This window comes from Xiphophorus couchianus, chromosome 20 (assembly GCF_001444195.1).
Source record: "Xiphophorus couchianus chromosome 20, X_couchianus-1.0, whole genome shotgun sequence".
Classification (NCBI taxonomy): domain Eukaryota; kingdom Metazoa; phylum Chordata; class Actinopteri; order Cyprinodontiformes; family Poeciliidae; genus Xiphophorus; species Xiphophorus couchianus.
In genome coordinates this window covers 20,486,740-20,506,786 of record NC_040247.1, presented here as the reverse complement: position 1 = coordinate 20,506,786, position 20,047 = coordinate 20,486,740, and the positions used below count along the sequence as shown (strand labels likewise).

General features: G+C 40.6%; 1 protein-coding gene and 1 long non-coding RNA gene across 5 annotated transcripts in view; one reads left to right on the top strand and one right to left on the bottom strand.

The window, feature by feature from the left end:
* Positions 1-20,047, bottom strand: part of foxp4 (forkhead box P4) — a 113,785-nt gene that overhangs the window by 55,026 nt on the left and 38,712 nt on the right. For all 4 annotated transcript variants that reach the window (XM_028002118.1, XM_028002120.1, XM_028002117.1 and 1 more), the window contains exon 2: positions 14,501-14,680. In XM_028002118.1, the coding sequence (XP_027857919.1) occupies positions 14,501-14,671 (171 nt within the window). In that variant the 5' untranslated portion in view covers positions 14,672-14,680. The remainder of the gene's footprint in view (positions 1-14,500; positions 14,681-20,047) is intronic.
* Positions 4,754-6,160, top strand: LOC114135140 (uncharacterized). The gene is made up of 2 exons (XR_003593548.1): positions 4,754-5,015; positions 5,280-6,160. It is a non-coding gene; the product is annotated as an uncharacterized LOC114135140 (long non-coding RNA).

Genomic DNA, 20,047 nt, shown 5'->3' with positions numbered 1-20,047 from the left:
TATCTGCGATTGCTTCTTCTTTTTTAGGTTCTTGTGATCACAGAGAAGCTAAAATGTGACTGAGATGCAATGCAATCTACAAAGAATGTTAATTTTCTAATGAGATGATCATGCAAATTAAACAACCCTCATAACTCAACTGCTTAAGAAAGGTATTCATACCCACAAATTCTAAGAGTGAGTCGTCCTGCTCAAGTTCACCCTTAGCTTTAGAAACGTCCTTGACCTTCATCAGAATAGATGCAACATTAGGTACATCTCCTTAAATTCTTGTTAAAATACACAGCAATTCACATGGCATACAAGTGGTAAAGTTGTCCTTTTGAAGTCCAAATTGAATAGAATGGGGAGGAAGTGAGACTCAATGGCTTGTTTCTACTGAGTGGCACGGCATGGGTCAGTGTGGTTCCATGGACTCTCGCTGGACACCTAATGTGGTGTCATACTAGTGAAACGACAAACATGACACACTGCTGTCTCATGCTTGTTGCAAACAGCTACAGAAAAACACAAGCAAGGTGCCAGTAGCTCCACCCTAACTGTGCCGGTTTTCTGTGAACCTACATCTGAAGGGGGCCAGGGAGTGGTGCGGTACCGGTCGGATGCATGGGCAGCTCTTACAATGGAAACAGACAAAAAAGCACCCCGAACCGCAACTACGTGAACTGTACTGCTCAATGAAAACAAAGCATTAGTGTTTGTGAAAATGACATGATTGTCAGTGCCAGACAGGCTGGTCCTGAATGACTTGTCTTCTCAGGTGGAGGAATACCAGAATTAGCAGTCTCTCAGGTTGACAGAGCAATATTTGAAAAAGAGAAAATGTCAAATGACAGGCAAAAGTAGCTTAAATAACCACTTGTTATTTAGGAACCGTCAAATAGATGGACCACAGCATTAGAACAGGAGTAGTGGGTGCTACTGCTGTCATACAAGAACAGGCTACATTAACAAAGGTTCACCAATGTTGGAAAAATAAATAGTTCCAATGGTAGGAATACAGCATCAAAACACAGCAACGCAAGGGTTCATCTTAAGGATCAGGCTGCTTGTAGTGTCATAATAATATGGCAGACATTTTCTTGGCACAGTTAACCTGGTCCTAACAAGGTGTACCTAATAATATGGCCAGTGAAGTGAGTGTATTTCACAACTAAATGAAAGAGTCATTGAAGAAACCATTAGAGGTCACAGATTCCTCTGATGTTTAAAAGCATGAAAGATCTTTGGCGGAGTCTGAACAAGGACATAGCTCTACTTTCTGTGAATGTTCACAACGTTTGGCCAGGATAATACAAGTGGTAAAGATCTCACTAAACTACAACACAATACAGTATGGAACATAATATAAATTAGTATATAAATAAAAGAAAATTATTACATTGGTATGTCATTGCTAGTATGACACTGTATGAGAAATCTACAAGTTTGCATCAGCCCTTATAAACAGAATCAAAAAACTTTTACACATTGTGTGAAATTACAAAACTTACAAATAGGGCAGTTGAGGGATTCTTGTACGACTGACCGATAGAATAGACGAAACAACGTGTTTCCAGTTCAGGGGTTGTGTTAACTCAAAAAGGTTTTGCTGACTTCTGAACACTTCAATTGGAGAAATGTTCCCTGTTTTCAAAATTTTGGCTCAAGTAGTGACTGCAATTCCAGCTGGTAGATTAACAGGAGAGCACGAATTTAACCTCCAGATCAACAACCAAATAGTTATGAGAAGTCATCTGTCTGAGCCAAAGGTCCAAAACCTCATGACATTAGCTTCTGCAGCAATTTGCCTTGAGACATTTGCCTTTCACAATTCAGGTCCATTTGAGCCAGGAGGAAATGCCTTCTTCCAGATACAGTAGGTGAATGGTTTATAATTTAAGTGCAATTGTTTAATCTCATTGTTTATAAATAGCTACTGGAGAAAGCCAGTGGTTTTTGTCACTGCAGAGAGAAAAGCTGGATGTGTGATGGCACAATGTGGGATTCCTGTTCAGCTTGTTTGGAATATTAACTAACCAAATGAAAAATGAAATGCAATTGAAGATGTGATTATTGTCATTTTAAAAATTGATGGGTTAAAATAGATAATGACTGGATGTTTTTGCCCACATCAGTCAAAACGACAAACAACAAAAAAAAAGTGCCTCATTGCCAGCCACCACAGAAAAAAAATAGATCTACTTTGTTTGAGTCCATCTATGCACCTGTTTTGTCTCTGCACCTCTTTATATAATGTATAGCTCACAATAAATTTCTCAACATTTTTTTTCTCCGTATTTCTCGTGCCCCAACCACTCCCCACTCATCTCTAAAAATCTGTTGCCCATACCCTCATTCGTCACAGTAAATTCACAGAGCAGATATGGCTTCGACAGACGCCTAAAATAGATTGTACAGGCTTACAAATGGAAGCCAAGTCTAGTGAATGCAGCTGTTGGCCTTATGAAGAGAACCTCTCTTTCCTTTATTGGTCCCAAAAGGATTCCTACGGATAATCTCTAACGGTGGCTAATGTCTAGCTAGCGGTAAAGGGATAGACGTTGCAAATGCATGTGAAACGATAATAGTTTGAAGGCCTTAAAACTATTTTAATCATCCGATATAATTTTTGCACAAACACTAAAAGCAATGTGAAAGATTTAAAGTCTCGTATTTCTTAGAATACTGTCGGGTTCATTTACATAAACAGCAGATTTCCTTCCAGAAACATTGCCACGGCTAATTAAATTTTGTTTATAGCTCTCACTACAAGAACTACTGATACATTTGCAGTGTTTTTCATTCAGTCATGAAAGAATTTGTTTAAAGTTGATTCAACAGCCAGAGAATGGAATAAAGGGAATGGCATATACATTTACAAAAGATCAAGAGTTTCCAAGACGTAGGGGAAACAGGGCAACTTATACCAAATCCTTTCTAAAGCCTGTCAATTTCATGGTGGGCTACAAATAAACTATTCTCTGCCATAACTTTACCCCTTTAGTTTAAACTCTTCCTCCTGCATGCCCTCTCTTCTTCTTGTTCTAATCAGGTCTTTTCGGCTTTCCCTAAACCAGCTGTCCTGTCATTTGTTTTCACCCATAGGAACCAGTTGTTCACCAAAATAACTGACCTTAAGACTCACTAAATGCCTCAATCTATCTAGGACGCCACAGTCTTGGATACCTTGGAAACCCTTCACCAGCAGCAATCCTTTTCAGCTATTTAATGTAATGTTTCCGCAATATAAAGGCATCGTTTGAGACGCTGAGGTTTTAAAGCGGCTGCAGCAAACTTCTCTGGGCCCAGACTGACCATTAAAGAGAGGAAAGAACGCCTTCAAGAGCCAATCCAATAAAAACTCACAAAACTCCAAAAGAACTTCAAAATATGCTGTAATGTTTGAAAACCATGGCTGGTTTTGAATTTTATTTTTTTTTTATGCATAAGGTTTTTTTTTTCACTAAATGGGACCTGCTCTAAGCTCCAGGGATGGTGCCATTTTCCAGATGGTTCTCAGCTCAGAACAGTTTAGTGAAATTTGAAAACCCCACCTCCTACCTCCCGACACTCATCTAACGTTTCTATTGATTCACAGGGGTATATGCAAAGTCGTAAAAACGAGCTGACTGAATGCTCTGGACTGCTTTATGTCATGACACAATTCATCATCATCATACACACACATGGAAAAAAATCCGCAGCCTTCTAAAGAGATGCTTACAGCTTGTTTTTCTGACAAGTAAAGGCGGAAAAGGAATCAAGAAATGTACAATTAAAGGTAATGATGAGGTGAGCATGGTTAGAAATAGAGAGGAAATCCCTAACTCCCTCTTTACTGTAGGCCTCATCTCAGTCCAGGCGGCTAATTGATGGCAAATAGCTCTACAGCAGTTCCCCTACACACACACACACACACCCACGCACACGTCATACGTTATACACACATATGCAGTTTCCCTGCGGTTTTCAACACAGCTCGTTTGGCAGGAGAGGAAGGTCTTACTCCAGACAGACCAAGCCCAAAGAGGAAAACACACACACACACACAGACAGACGGACACGGTGTAATATTTAGCATCATTTCATGTACTGTAGGACAGTTAAGTAGCTTGACAAGACTCTTTTCAGGTGTTAGATCTTTGGGTGACCTCCAGAATTTAAGCTTTTGCTTCTGCTCGACCCGAGCGACGTGCAAGTGGATACTTTTTGTAGGGCCAGTTTGTGATGAGGACGGCACTAGCCTGGCAACCAGGCCTCACATATGGAAACTGTTTAACTCTTATTATTAATAACCCACCAAAAAAAGAAAAAAGGGGGAAAAAGCCAACTAATAACACATGCAAGACACTGCCAAGACTTTGGCTCGGGGACAGAAGGAAAACACATACATACACAAACAGAGACTGTCTGCAATGTGCACATGAAGACAAATGTGGACACCCAGACACCTATTGGCTGAACAGGAAGAAAAAAAGAAAGCTAAGTGATCGGCCTTTAAATGTATTACCCTGGCTGCCCGCTTCAATGCAAATAAAACTCTTTCATGTTTCTTGGTTCAGAGAGTTTCTACACCTGGTTGTGGCTGAGGGGGGGTGGAGATAGACACACCCTCACACCCAGAACTTACCGCCCACACACATGCACACCCACACACAAACACCGGAAATGGGCAGGCACAACAAAGCCTGGTTGCTGTACAAGTTTAAACTTCTAAAAGTGCACAATTTTCAACTTCCCCAAATAAGAAACAGGGGTGGAGTATAAACAAGGGAAAGGGGAAGTGTGTGCTGGACTATATGATTTTGTAAGAGACTGTGTTCATCCAGATGTAAAGAGAAACTTCTGTTTGAAAATAGGAAAAATCTGATGTGACTTTCTTTCCTTTTTTTCAAATTTGTCTAGCTGAATTGGATTAAGTTTCATTTTGTTGACTGCCAGACAGTAGAAGTACATGACTGTTCTGCTCATAATAACTACACTTTTTATTGGAAACAAGATGTCATTTACCACAATACTAAACACATCTTGTGGTAAGTGTAATTTTCTTTCATCACAATTTGTTCTCATTAATTTAAATTGAAGTAAATAATGAATGATGTTTTCATCAAATAGTGTTCTACCTCGGCCTGTTTGTATTTTTAAACATCACTTATAAATAAATACAACAAACAAAACTAATTTTGATTCATATTATTGTTATGAACAGTAAATACAAATGGAGTTTCACTGAGCTCTAGTTTTTTTCTGCTATTTTTTTTTTAGCTTTTAATGTTTTTGTAAATCTTAACCAACAGGAAAGCATATTACACCTTTTCTACCAGATGAAGAAAAAGGCCCCCATGCTCTTGTCCTGAGCTCAAGAAGAAGGCAAACAAGAGAAAGAGAAGAGCTACATTCCTCTCCTCCTCCCTGTTGACTCTAATCTCTCCTTTAAAATGGCTCGCACAAAGGGCCAGCAGAGACTAGCTAATTAGCAACACTTTAGGCCTCTGCAGCTTTTGTAGGTTTGGTGTGTAAATGTGTGAGTTCATTGTGTGCATCCTGGGCTCTCAACTGTTTCCAGGGTAACTGCTTGCTTCGTGGCCTCAGAGGCGTCGCACTTTTTGTCTTTTAGGATTTCTCCTGTTCCCCTCGTTGCGTCCATATCTTTCTGTGAGTCTGGAGTTGGGAAACAAAGAGTGTGAGGCTTAAGAAAAAAAAAAAAAGGAGAGATCACTGCTTCAGTCAGGTTTTAGAGATTATCATTGCACCTAAACAGCATTAGTGAAACTCACTATAGATGTTTTTGTTGCCTCAGATGATGAATGGACTTTCTTTTAGTATTATTGTAGAATTCTTGTCCTGCAAGATCTCGGTGCTGCATTTGATAAAGTTGAAGGCAATAATCTTACAGAGGCTTGAGCATGGTCTAGGGATTAAGACAACGGCACTAAGTTTAGATTATAATCGGTGGAAATATACCTGTTTCTCTATGTCAATAAATTTTTCTCACTCCTTTTAGTTAATTATGGAGTGCCACAGAGTCCAGGGCTTGGGCCAGTACTTTTTATCATATATAATGCTTTATCTTGGTAAAACTGTCACATAACCAGTGATATGTTACTATTGTTTATTGTTCATTTATGGTTAATGATGCTCCAATATTATAATAAATCAAGCCTGATGAATTCTGTCATTTTGTTCTCAGTCTCGTGTTGTCCGCCCCATCTTTTCACAACCCAAATTTAACAATTTCTTGTACCTGAGAGATGCAGAAAAATTAATGAAGATTACTAGATATTTCATCCTGTTAAAATTAAGTCCTTCCTCCTCACTGTCACCACACACTTTCTCTCAATACTTTAAAGTCAATGATTTTATTCAATCAATGTCTTTTGTTTTACCAACTGGGATAATCTAAATGAGAGAATTCATAGTATTATATTTAATGTTGAATTGGAAACATGTCACCTGTGAACATGTCAATTAAAAGCAGTTACAACTGCTGGTTCTAGAGGAAAGCAGTAGAAATTGCGCTGTACCTCCTGCCTCATTCTCAAACATCTGAGAGCCAAATGTCAACAGCTGAACTTTTTAAACTCTGAATACAGAAACCACTCATCAGGAGAGTCCATCTTGGACCATGAATAAGTATCTGTGTGTGTAGCATTCATCATCTCAACATCCTAACCAGGCCTACAGTGAAACTGTTTTCACACATTCCCATGGTAACCAAACCAAACCTAACACTTCAGGTGCCCAGGTGTGTGTACGTAATCCAGTCTCCACAGCAGACACTGGACAAACATGCACAGGTGGACATACACAAAGCTCCTTCCTCTGCTGCCATCTGTCTGTGTTTGTGCTTGAGCCTCTTTGACTAGCAGGAGGCTACCAACCATGACTGTATCCATGCTAGCTGATCTGATCCAGTGGACCATTTCCTCCGTCTGTGGCCCAGTACCTCTACAGCATTCTTTCCTTAGAGCACTTCATAAACCGATAAACCTAATTATCAAGTACTTCAATTCAAGTAAACATAAAAACTATGTCAAGTCAGCTGCATTTCCAGAATTGTGTCAAACTATAACTGGCCATTCTTTTGCAAAACAAAACAGTTTTGATTATAGCGCAGAGCAACACAAAAGCCAAATACATGAAAGGACACCAATAGCGTGAACAAAAATCTGCTCTCCAACTCTCAGCTGTCATTCAGTGGGGTGGTTGGAAAAAGCAGTAAAAATGTTTTACGGGTGCTCATAAATCCGATATCTCAGCATCACAGAATTAGGTCTCAATGTGCGAAAAAAGAAGAAAAAGGTCACTGAACGAGAAATATGGGTAAGATGGAACCATGTGAAAGTCATTAAACAGATTTTTTTTTTTTGTGGTGTTTGTGGTGCGGAGTTGTGTGCATGTTTACACTGCTCAAGGGCAAACAACTTTAAATGTCATTAGGCAGAAAATAAATAAATCTGTAATAGTTTATTTTAATTATCATTCTACTCTTTGGTTTTATATACATTTAGAAATTGTCAGGGGAAAAACAAAGCAAACAAGCAAAACTAAAACTAGCGCTGCTGGACTCCTTCCGGAAGTTGACCTTCTATATGTGTCTTTGTATCTCTGTGGTCAGAGTAGTGGGTGTTCTGCGATGCTAGGCAACCTCAACTGCCCTCCTCTTTCTCAGCTCGACCTCCTGTGACCTGTGCACTATGCTGACCCGACACATACAGAGGAAAAACGGGTCCAGACAGAAAGGAAAGCTTTTAGGAGGTGACAGGACTCAGAAAGGAGGCCCAGCACTGATTTACTGGTCAGCACAAGTGACAGAGGGACAAGCGGGTGGACACATGCAAAGTTGAAGTTGACACAGACCATCAGATATTAGTAGAGTTAGAAACTCATATCATAGGTCCAAACAAAATGGACTTCAGATCATGTTGTTTTATATTTTCATTTATTCCTTTCTACACTCGTTTCATAAACGTAAACAATGTAGCTTAACCATTTCTTTGTGGTTACAGATCTTTATAAATTGTAGAAGCAAATTGTCCTGAAATTCCTGAAATTTCACATACAGCTTAAGTCAATAAAGTTTTTTTTTATTTAAATCAATTTTAAGTGTATGTTTTACTGTCTGTGTGGCCAATTACGTTCTGAAAATAAGATGTTATTACCTAAATAAATGAAGGTCATCATACTACTAAGAAAAAAAAATTGCTTGATTATTTCTAATGTGTTTTCATGCTGATTTTGACTGTTTTTCTAACCACTGTAGAGCAGTTTCAGTAAATTGTACTTGAATAAAAATAGACATTGATGAATTCATTGACAGGTGTGAAACATAACCTCTTACACATATGAGTTAAATGTAAAGTCTTATTTGTTAAATCGAACTCAAACATCTTTCTTTATTAGTTTTGATTCCCCTTCCTTCCAAAACACCCCTTCACCTTCCTGTCCTTTGCCCCCGTGACCTGAAAGTGAACTCTGTGCCGAGCTGGAGGTCAGACAAGATATAACCATTCCAGCCAATGACCAAAATTCACTCCCCATAATTTACCCGAGTTAAAGAATCACACACACGCCCCCAACATGTCCCCACCTCCATCCATACAGGCACCAATTATTGAGTCTGGCCAATCTAACAGGAAGCCATACGTTATCTGAATCATGCAGCATCCCTCAAAATCTGTTAGTGCACACGCACACACACCCCTACGCACAGCAGTCCGGTCCCACAAATCTGTCCGCAAAGCTCTACAAATGTGCGCACACAGGGAGAGCAGCTATCTTTCATCAGTGTTTGTGTATATCTGAGATCTGTATCGGTTCCTCCTGATCTCCAGTCATCACTGCGGCTCCTTAATTACACCCTTCATTAACCCACATCAGCTCTCTGCATGTGTGTAACAGCCAGCCTGCGTGCGTGCGTGTTTCTGTACGGAGAAACAAAGGTTCCTGGTATTTGTGTGGACTCATGAAAGAAGCAGCAAGGAATGAGAGAAAAAAAAAACTAGAACATGACAAATGGGAGTGGGTATCGAAGCTCCAAACCAATTTCTAAAACTGCCTTTTTCACAACCAATGTTCCTTTTAAGCCCCTGGGGGAAAGGGATACCATTGCTACAGTCTCCCTCTCACTTTCTATTTAGATGGGAAAGGAGAGAAAAAGACTCTTTGGCTGGTTTAGTCCGCCAAAGACTGGCACTCCCGAGAGAAAATGGGCAACATCACTTGTCTCTTCTCTGATAACCCCCCGCCACCCTACCCCACACCGCCTGCCCCCAGCACCTTTTTTTCCCCCCTCAACACCAATGGCCACAATTGAAACTGCTTTATTAAAGACAGCCATTAATTGATGATGAGGGAAAACATGGAGACAGAGGGAAGTGGCAACGTTTAGTCTCCGAAAGGAGGGGATAGGTATGAGAAACTTAAACACACGAGGAGAATTGAAGACACCTGGTTCTCGTCAGAGCACCCTTCGCCCAGCCACACACACATACACACACACACACACGTTGAGGTCTGTTAGGATTTATCCTGCTTACATTTCTCCTCTGCTATGCATCATTTCACGTCCACACCCGGCACCTCAACAAAGTGCCCTGCGCTCTCTGCTGCTGCACTCTCACTTTTCCACTTCTTCCTCTTCTACTACTACTACTACTCTGCTCATTGTCTTCCCTGCCTCACGCCCACCACCCCCTCCCCCTTACACACACTGCTCGATGATGGGGAAAACCTAGTCATACCCCCCCCTCTCTCTTTTTGCTTTCTTCCATCTCTCTGTCTTCCTCCTTTTCTGCTCAGTTCGTTCTGGGGAGGCAGACAGGCCACATTCCACAGGGAGGCCCAGGCGCCCTTTTCTGACACGTCTCAGCTTTACACCCCTCCCTCATCCCTCTGTTTCTTCTTTCCAGCCCACAAATGCCCCCCGATCCCCATGCTGCCTCTTCACTTGTCCTTTTACCTTCATTTTCTCTGAATCAGGGCTCACGCCAAGTCAGACTGGATAAAAAAATCTGTAAGCATAAATTTTAAAGTCTTGATAACAACTTTCAATTATGATTTAAAGTCCAGCCCATTCTAAGACATATTCTGGTCTAAAACCATTCCAGTGTAGCTCTGTATATATGGTTGAGGTTGCCATCCTGCTGGAAAGTGAACTTCTACCTCAGTATCTATTTTTTTGCAGCTCCAAACAGGATGTCACCATAGCATGATGCTGCCACATCTATCTATCTATCTATCTATCTATCTATCTATCTATCTATCTATCTATCTATCTATCTATCTATCTATCTATCTATCTATCTATCTATCTATCTATGCTGGCTGTGATTTCTGTCAGGTTCCCAAGGGCCCTGAGGGAAAGACAGTTTTATGTTCTGACAACACGGAACTGTCTACAGTTCTGTGTGTCGGTGTGCACACTAAAAAACAAGCGTTGGTGCGTCTTTTCCGCTCCAGTGCCCACCGGCATGGTGTTTAAGCACAGTGGTTTCCACTGCACCTTCAGAAGAAAGACTTAAGCGTGGTGAAGAAAAGAAGAGACAGAAATATAAAATATTTCGTCTATACACAAAGCAAAAAGAGGAAGTTCTTTGTGTATTTTTTGTTTAGTATTTTAAAAAATTTGATATAGATTAGAGATAATTTTTTGGTTTGTAATCGTTTCATGTTAAACCTCTTCCATGGAAACCGATTTTTTTTTTTTTTCTATTTAAATGTCAAACATAAGACGTAATTTTTATTTATTAATTTTTATTGCAGTCTTCACAATTAAATTGCAAGTGGACAAGAATGAAGCAGTAAGAATCGGTTTTTCATTTCAAGACGCTTATTTTCGTTACACAGACCTTAAGCCTCTTGCGTTGATTGATCCCTTTTGGTAAAACATAAAACGGGTTTTATAAAGTCCCGTCATATCATAAATTTGTTCTGTCTTAAAACAGACACAGATTTTGTCATCTCTTGATACGGTTTCAGTGGTTTAGTGTTTACATTTAAATTGAAAGTTTGACTTATTTGATAGTCATCCAAAGAAGAAAATGAAAGATTAATTAAAAAGTCAGCTGGTTGTTCTCCAGAGCAATCCCATCTGTGCTCTTAACTTGCAGGGAGGAAGACAGTTTGACAGGGACACCTGTAATAGCCTTGTAGAAATAAAATAGCACAGACAGGCAATTCCAATGATTATACCATGATCATAGAAAACCCATCCAACACTAAGAATGAATGTACATAGATATGAAAAAGTGGTCAAATATGTTGTAAAAGCTCACCACAGGAACCCTTAAGATGGGCTGGTGCAAATAGAAATGAGGATCTATGGCAACCAACTGTGTGTGGATGTAACATTTCGTGAACTGAACGCTGGAATCTGGAGGAAAGGTTGTGCTTGTCTTTTGTGGTTTACAGAAAATAGAAGGAAAAATAAGTAAAGTTAGAGAGGGGAAGAGAAAAAGATGGAAAGTGAGAGGGAGCGATGTTCGTGGTCAGTAACCAGCTCAAAAGAGGAAATACCAGGTGCACACACACACACACACGCCCACACGCAAACACACACAGGTGCAAAAACACAGAGACCGTAGACGAGCATAAAGACCTGCTTTGTATCAACTAAATGTTTGGTGTTAATCTGTGTGCATTTGTGCATATGTGTGTGTTCTGGAGCTTGCTGAGAAAGCAGGGTGAGGATGCAGTCACGGGGAGAAAGAGGAGGGAGGAGAGGAACGAGAGTGAAGGGCTTCAAGTGTTCTTCACTCACCTAACGCTCCACCATAATAATTAGAGGGAGTAATTTTAGCTTGGAGGAAACCATATTTTTTTCTCTTCTCTGAGTTTTCTTAACCGAAGACAAAGCAGACGGGTTTTAACGAGCCCAGAACTCACACTGGCTCTTTGTAACAAGCAGATACTAAAGTCTAACAAAATATCCGAATAAACTATCATTTTATGCAGTACTGGAACTTGTTCGGCACATGCTAATGTTTTTTGATCAAGAAATGGTGGAATCGTTTAAGTCCGTTTTTAGAGTTCAAAAAGATGACTTTATATGTGGCTCTTGTTGCTTTGTGTGCTAAACAATTTTGCCATCACAATTGTAGCGGCAAATCTTTTGACCTTTCTTTAACATTTGGAGAGATCTACTTTGACTATTCAATGTGCTAATCAGACTAAGTAGGAGAATTTAAAAAAGAGAAATCGTGGTTTTAAAAAAATAGATGAATGAAACTGTTTGCAATGCTATTGTTGATATTACCGCCAACTACAAGCCTGTCAGAGAAACTTCAATGATTTTTAAAATGTTTATTTTCTTATCTCAGTGTACATACTGTACATCTTTAAACATTTTCCATAATGGGTGTCTAAGTCATCTCCTCTGACATATAAACAAGGCATCCCCCTTTCTAGAGTGAATGTGACACTTTTCTTAAATAAATTGTAAGCAAATCCGAAAATATGCTTCATCTTTTGAATGCCACATTGTTAAGCAAATCAACAAGAATGAGCAGGTTTCAATCCACGGTTTGTACAAATGACAAATATGCATTTCTGTTGATGGCACACTTTGTAAAAGTACCATTTGTGTTGGCGTGTGTTGGCGTGTGTTGGCGTGTGTTGGGGTGTGTTGGGGTGCGGGTGTGTGTGTGTGTGGGATGTGATTTGTGTAATGGCCCAGATCCTTCAGGAAAGCAGTCAGCAGACAGTTATTTGTATTTTAATGAAGGAATCGGAAACATGGAAAAAAAGAGGAAAAAAAATAATGCAAAGTTTGATCCAAGATATTCCGGGAAAAGTTTTGACACAATGGACAGTGTGAGTCTGAGTCGGCACATAAATGTTTGTGCAAGCAAGAGTTGCTCTGACACGCAGGAGAAAAACAGCATTAACTTCTGATGCTTCAAGCTGACGTGTTAAACACAAACAAACACCACTTCATGAATCAGTGGAGGGGGAAAAAATAACAGACAGAGCTTACTCCCACAACTTGTGACACACAAGTTTACACTCCTTCAGCATCAAAGTGTCCTTGGGTCAGGCAGAGATGTTAAGCAAGCTCTTTTCACTTTTGAGATGTTTCCTTCTGTTTTCATGAAATAATATATCAGCAGGAATCTTGTGTGTTTTTATGGTGGACAGAGTCCCAGTGGAATTAGTCGGCACTTTGTGAGTGGAAGATTATTAAAGCACTGATGAGTGGAAGTTTTTCGCTATTCGCACAGGAAAGCCTGACAATGACAAGAGGCTGGCCATCTAAATGTTGTCACATCTGTATCCCAGCCTGGTGTGTAGAAGGCATGGGACAGTTTACGCTATGACAAGGTATTAAAAAGTTATGGTTTTCAAGAACATTGATGAATTTTGCATTTTACTGTTCGTGCGATTTAAAGCCCTTCTAATAAGTGACCAGTGTTTTCTTCAGCTATATTTGAAGTTACAAAGTAGTGCAGTGTTGGTTGTCCCCCACCTGAGTGGGGGACAACCATTAACATGTGTTTAATTTTTCTGACACCTCTTACAATTTGGAAATATTTAATTAATTAGTTAATATCTGTCATTAAGTTTAAGAATAAAAAAAATCCAAACTGTTTTTTAAGTTAAATGATAGGAACCAATCTGCAGTGGTCCCCTAAATTTGAATGTTTTGTGGCATTAGTGGCTCTTATTTCACAGTGAAGGTGGAGGGAAATGTAAGATATGCAGTGATGAACCCAAAACTGCGAGTTAAGGACAGTTGGATCAAGGACTATAACTTCATCACATGATCCACCGCTTGAACCAGCTGAACAAAACAACATCCTCTTGTCATGGTTTTTGCTTTTTTGTACATACACAAGCTTCTTTTTTGCTACATCACTGAACACGACAGAGAGCAGGCACCTGTGGACGTGTGCAGTATGATGTACCTACAGTGCTGCCGGAAAAAGCCAAATTCCCATAATGTCATCTGAGTTGTCCATGATACATTAACATGTGTGCTAAGTACAGGATGTGTGAAGTAATCTGTAAATAAAGAAATGAGCTGGTTCCAGATTCCTACAAACAGCCGTACGTCAAGAGCAGAGCAGCAAAACTAAATTTAACCAGTGATAATTCTGGATTTTTGCTGTATGTTTTGTATGAAAATAAATATACAAAAACATATCCCAGATGTTGTATTATTTTACTCACAGTGGAAGTGATTACTGTTTTACTGTTTCAAATAGACGCACTTGGATAATATGAGCAATTTTTTGTTGTTGTTTTAAATTCTTGTGTAATTGTTGTATGCCAGGATATCATGAAAAAGTACGGTATTTTACTCAATGTTATTACAACAGTAAACAGACGTGCCCATGCCTGTTGTGTACAAATTGTTCTGTACAATTTCCTGTGCATAAACATGTTGCACAAGTTACTGATGTTGTAAAAAAAAAAAAAAGTCTTCCTCTGAACATGGAGTCAAATTCATGCATCTCATATGAACTGAAGCACACACGGGGGCCAACAAGCACACCCCCACACACGCACACACCCCTACCTGTTGCTGCTGCAGGTGCAGTAAGTCGACCGGACTGATCTCCCCATTGGTGTCTCCATTGGACCCACCCTCTCTGCCTCCCCCTCCATCAGATTGGCTGCTTAGGCTGCTGACTCCATTTTGGTTGGACGGTGTTGTTCGAATGGTCTCAGAGGCTGATTCCACCATCATCACTGGCACCTATGTGGAAAGACGTGAAAGGAGGAAGATCAGTCTCAAGTGATCACAACAGGTTCAGTAAAATGCTCACCGGACTAAACAAGCATAACTGGAAGATTGACAAATACACAGCATGGGACTGTGTGTGTTTATCTAATATTTAAAAAGACCTTTGGGGATTAACTTTTCACACACAAGTACATACAAAAAAAATATCTTTAGCAGAAACTTTTTTTTGTACTCGTGTGAATGTGGGTCCCGACATTCATGGATTAAGATCAGATGAGCAGCAAATCTAAACTGACAAGGCTCTTAATACTCCACTATACAGTTAAATAACACACACATTTCTCCAATAATCAGATATGGCATGTGTGCGCTGTGTGCAGGCCGGGATCAGGTTGGTCTTTGAGACAGATCTGTTTGATGCACCTTCAGAGGGGCCTCCCTAATTAGAGAGTGTTCCCTGCACAAAAACCTGACAAAACGAGCCGTTCCTGGATGTGTTGTTGTTTTTTTTTTTTGAGAAACAACGCCTTGCAAACACACAGGAGCATTTGCCATCGTTAGGAGCCAAAGCGTGGGAGAGCGGAGACGTATGCACACAGAGCGCACAGACGCACACTCACAGCAAAACAAAACAAACCTTCACACAAGAACGCAGGGCTGTGAGCTCCTAATGACGGCCTCTATCTCGTCTTTCTGCCTCATCCAGTTTTGGAAATTAGCGCACACAAGTGCACACTTTTAAAGGGGGAAAGTTCGGCTGCTTTTATTTCAGCTACCTGGAGTGGGTACACAAAACGCCATCGAGGCATTCTACCCGCCTCCTGTGTTGCGACTGTGTGTGATTTTCAGAGGCGTACAAGCCATGCCTTCTGGGGAAACAATAAAAGCCATTTCATGAGAGGATCTAACTTTTCTTTTCCTCTGAGGCAAGAGCAGGTGAACTTGCGTGTGTGTATGTGTGTGTGCATATATTTTTTTTATTTTCTGTGAGACTGACAGCGGGTGCGGGTGTGAGAGATTGCTGGTGGCTTTGTTAATGGAATGCTGCCAGATGCTTGCAGACGGACAGGGACCTGAGCATATTACTGAGTGTGGGATACAAGCATGTGCAGGCAGATGGGCTGGTGGGTGTGCTTGTTAAATGGGCTGCTCTTTCAAAGCACAGAAATACATTTTTCTTGCTGAGGTGGCGTCCTGCTAAGTTGATAGTTGTATTATTTTCCTAAACTTTTCACATTACCTGATGATCTGTTCTGCTGACTGTTGTTATGAGGAGGTTACACAATAATTTGTAATGCATTTTATTTGAAAATACTAGTCAAGCCAATGATTTGAAATTTTTATAATGCATCTCTGACAAAACAAATTTTGCTTTGTGGTTTATATTGAACAAGTCTTGCCCTGAAGATAGTTAAACCACAACTTCTCTATAAAAGAGTTGTTGCTAATAAAAACATTTTCCAATACGAGATACTAAACTTTTAAGCTTTGTTTCTATTGGTTGACTATAATGATGTGGTCAACAGTTATTTATATCCAAGTTTTATCTATTCCACATGTTATTTTGTTTGACTTTATAAACTGAATCTTAAGACACTACACTTGCTGATTAGAGATCCACAGTAAGGAGGTTAATCCCCACCTTTGGGGTTTTTTTTGATTTTTTGATTTAGGCCAAACAAAAAAAATCTAACAGAAGAAATCTAAAACGAAGTTGTTGAAAATATTTAAACAAAGTCAGAAAGGAAGTTTGGATGACCTCCAGGTTTTTGGCAATGAGAAAGTTTCTTAAATCTAATGTATTATGTTGCCAGTGAATTTTGCTCAGCTGAACCTAAACCTGACCGTTTCCAATAGTTCAAACCTTCATCCAGTAAAGGCAGCACCACCTGATAAATTACTAATCTAGTGGTGTCGCATAACATTTACAATGAATGCCTCTAATTCTTAATGATTAAACAAGTTGGTGGTGTGCAACGCCCTTTTAGCTGTTTGCTCATTTTAACTGTAACTGCTATTAAAGAAACTTCCCTTGGCTACGTCATTCACGGCAACCCAGCGTATTTGTGCCAGAACCAGAGATGGTGTTCTTGAATCATTGTCTCCACAACGTCCTTAAACATCAGCTTGACGATATGCGCCATCACATGGATCCCCCAAAGCCAGCTAACCTTTGCACATGTCTGCTTTTGTGTGACTGTCTCGGTCTGCAGCTCAGAGGCGTAGTAGCTACAACTTTACTTCAGCCACCTGTGACGCCTCAGTCCTTTCATAAAATCCACACAGATGGCAAAAAAGGTGGCTAGGTTCTGACTTCAAAGCCTTTCACAACATGGTTTTGTAGTAAACACACAACTATGTACTACCTCAACCACCATGAGTTGGTTCACTTGAAATCGCACAATGTGATCACAGGCAAAGTGAGCATGTAGATCATGTAGCTGAGATTGTGGAATCAAATTGGCATGGCTTACAAATTGTGGCCTCCTCCTGCAAAGGATTTTCCCAAGGCTCAGTGCTGTTTTGCACTCTTCACTGTTCAAATGGAATGCTTTAAATCCAAGCAAAGTTATTAAGCGCTATCCTTGGCATGTTATTGTCTTGATCAAATTCTGCTGATCAAAGTACGTGAACACTGGAAGATAATACGCTGCATCTGTTTAGTCTCAACCAGCACACTAAAAAGCAGTTGTTGCCGTCTTTCCCATCTAAAATGTCACACTTGTTTAGCAATCTCATATTAAATCTCCTTGTTCACAGTGACAACAGGTTTAGTACTCCCTCCGGACGTGAACCAGGGGGGTAATTTTGGTGAGGCAATTTCAACCCTCCTTTCCAGGTCCCTTCAGTTGATCCAGAGGTGTAATAAATATGTGTAAATCACAAAACAAAACCAATTTCTGAAAGAGGCCTAAGTGTTTTGCGGAAAATGCTGTTGTATTCCCAGTATCGATTCTTCTGATACTGGGAATACAAGTATCAATTCTTCGGGAAATTCAGGACTGAGAAGTGAAGTGTTATTGCGACATTTAAGGTTAGTCACTTATTGTTGGACCTCACTCCTCTTGCTTTTCGCCTCCATCCCATCCACTTCCTCTTTCCTCCAGACCTCTCATGGGTCAAATTACTCCCTGAGGTAATATTATGAAACGAGGCATAGTGCTGAGTGATCAGCACATCTTGCCACACAGTCCACTGACTTTGCACTGCAGTAGAAACTCCTCACATCATCACACATTTCACCAAGCATGAATCACCAGGCTGCTATCTAGCCTACGCTAAACTGAGCAGTCCTGTAATGTACTGTACACCCATCTGCTTCTTACTCTTCGTCATTGACCTTATTAACAGTGAAGACGAGGCAGATAAAGAGACGGAGCTCACAGGTGGACAAGGACCTAATGGGAAAGCGGGGTATGCGCACAGCTCACGCCCTGCTTTCGCACCCAGTCACTGTGGGGCTATGCTCGTCTAAAGGGTGTGTACTTTGTCATATCCTGTAATGGGTGTATATAAGCTGGTGTAATGGAGGTCGGGAAAAAGGCAGGGGCATAAATCTACCCTGAAGTCTTTGATTAGGGTTATGATACACACATACACACACAGAGAGACAGCTTTAAGTGTTTCTGGCAGTGAAGAGGAGCTACCCGTGCAGAGACCTGCCTCAACCCGCCGTCACTCTTTCTGCATGTCTTTTTCTCGCACTTTCAATCTCCCCACATGCTAAAACCCCTCTCTCTCTCTTTTTTGAGCTGAACCCCTGACCTGAGAGTGTGTATGGAGAGACATTCCCACTACCCCGAGGGGACTGAGCGAGGGAGGGGCACAGATCAGAGAGATAAAGAATGTTTGGAGGAGAGGGAAATAAAAGGCCTTTTTGCCTTTTAATTGGGATAGCGAAGACAAGAAGCGAAATGGGACTCAACATGTTTCTGATGACTCTGGCATATGCATGCTTGTGGGTGTGTGTGTGTGTGTGTTTGTCCAGGAGGCTGACATCTACCTTTGTACTGTAATGGATTAGCTCACAGCAAGCACAGAGTGCATGTGTTTATATGTGCATCTATCGTGATTGATGAGCGGGAGAGGAATTAGGATGAGTCCTGTTAAGACACGCTGCTTGTTCAGAAGTTCCCGAAAATTTAGCACTATTAATAATCAGAACTCATCGCTCCCGCTTCTTCCCACTGCTGCTCGCCCTGGGTGTTTAGAGTTCAAACAAGCCGAGCCAAATGCCTAGTGAGCCAGCTCACCGTTGCAGACTCTCTGGCTTTGTCCGAGGGATTGGCCCTGTCAGATTCCTCTTGGTCACTGCTTGTCAGCCATGGAAAGCCAGACCAGATTTACTTTTTTGGTGCGCAAGGGGGGAGCGAGTTGTATACAGCTTGCATTTATGTGTGCATCTGTGTTTACAGCAGCTTAGCGAGATAATAAGTCTTTATCATGTTATGCCTCATGTGGGAATATTTGCAGCAGTCCCAGAACGCCTGTTCTGTTTCCTCTGCCTTGCATCAGCTCACAGGAACGCTGCTTATTAGGCAAAGAACTGAGAGAATAAGACTGGGAGGGAGGGCACGCACAGGAGGGGAAGAGGGTGGCAGGGTACAGGAAAAAAATGTCTCTGCCAGTATCTGCACTCTATCATCCATTGACTTTAATCTGACTATTGAATTATCTTTCCTGCACTCTGTTTGCTGACTTTCTCCCCTCTGGTTACGGTAGCTGGTTCAACCCTGGAAAACATTAAAGTCTTCAAACCTAAAATAGAATCCACATAGGTTATTCCTATCATCTTTGATAGTTCAATCAATATTTGTGAACAAGAGAGAAAGACTCTCCTAGAGACGGCATATCAGAGAGCTGGGAGCCTAACCTGTTTTGTAATCAGGCAGCAGAATCCTGAGGAGCCTCTGTTGACTTGTGAATTTATAAAGTATTTGGTTTACTCGTCGAGTGACGGAAGTTTTCTCCAGCTATAGGGACCCTAGACTAATGTGTTACCATTCTTCATCCCTTTGCTGCACAGCACCAGAAAACTGTCTGTAAGCAGAATCCTGTATTTAGACATATTTGGCAATATTCTGTGGTCCAGAACAACCCAAACAGCCATGGTGTGTACACACATAGCGCTCTTGTCAATGTAAGGCCATTTTAAAACTGCAGCTAAAAAGGTACATACTCCTTATCAGTTGACTGCCAGTTCAACTCAAACAGGTATATCATAACCAGGTATAGTCATACTATAGGGTATTCATATTTTGTACAATCTGAATTTTTTTTTAAAATGCTAATAAATGTAGCAGTCTTTTATTCTGCAACAAATAAATTGTATAAATCGTTTTATTATGACTGTAATCAGCGCTGCTCCTCCCCCAAATC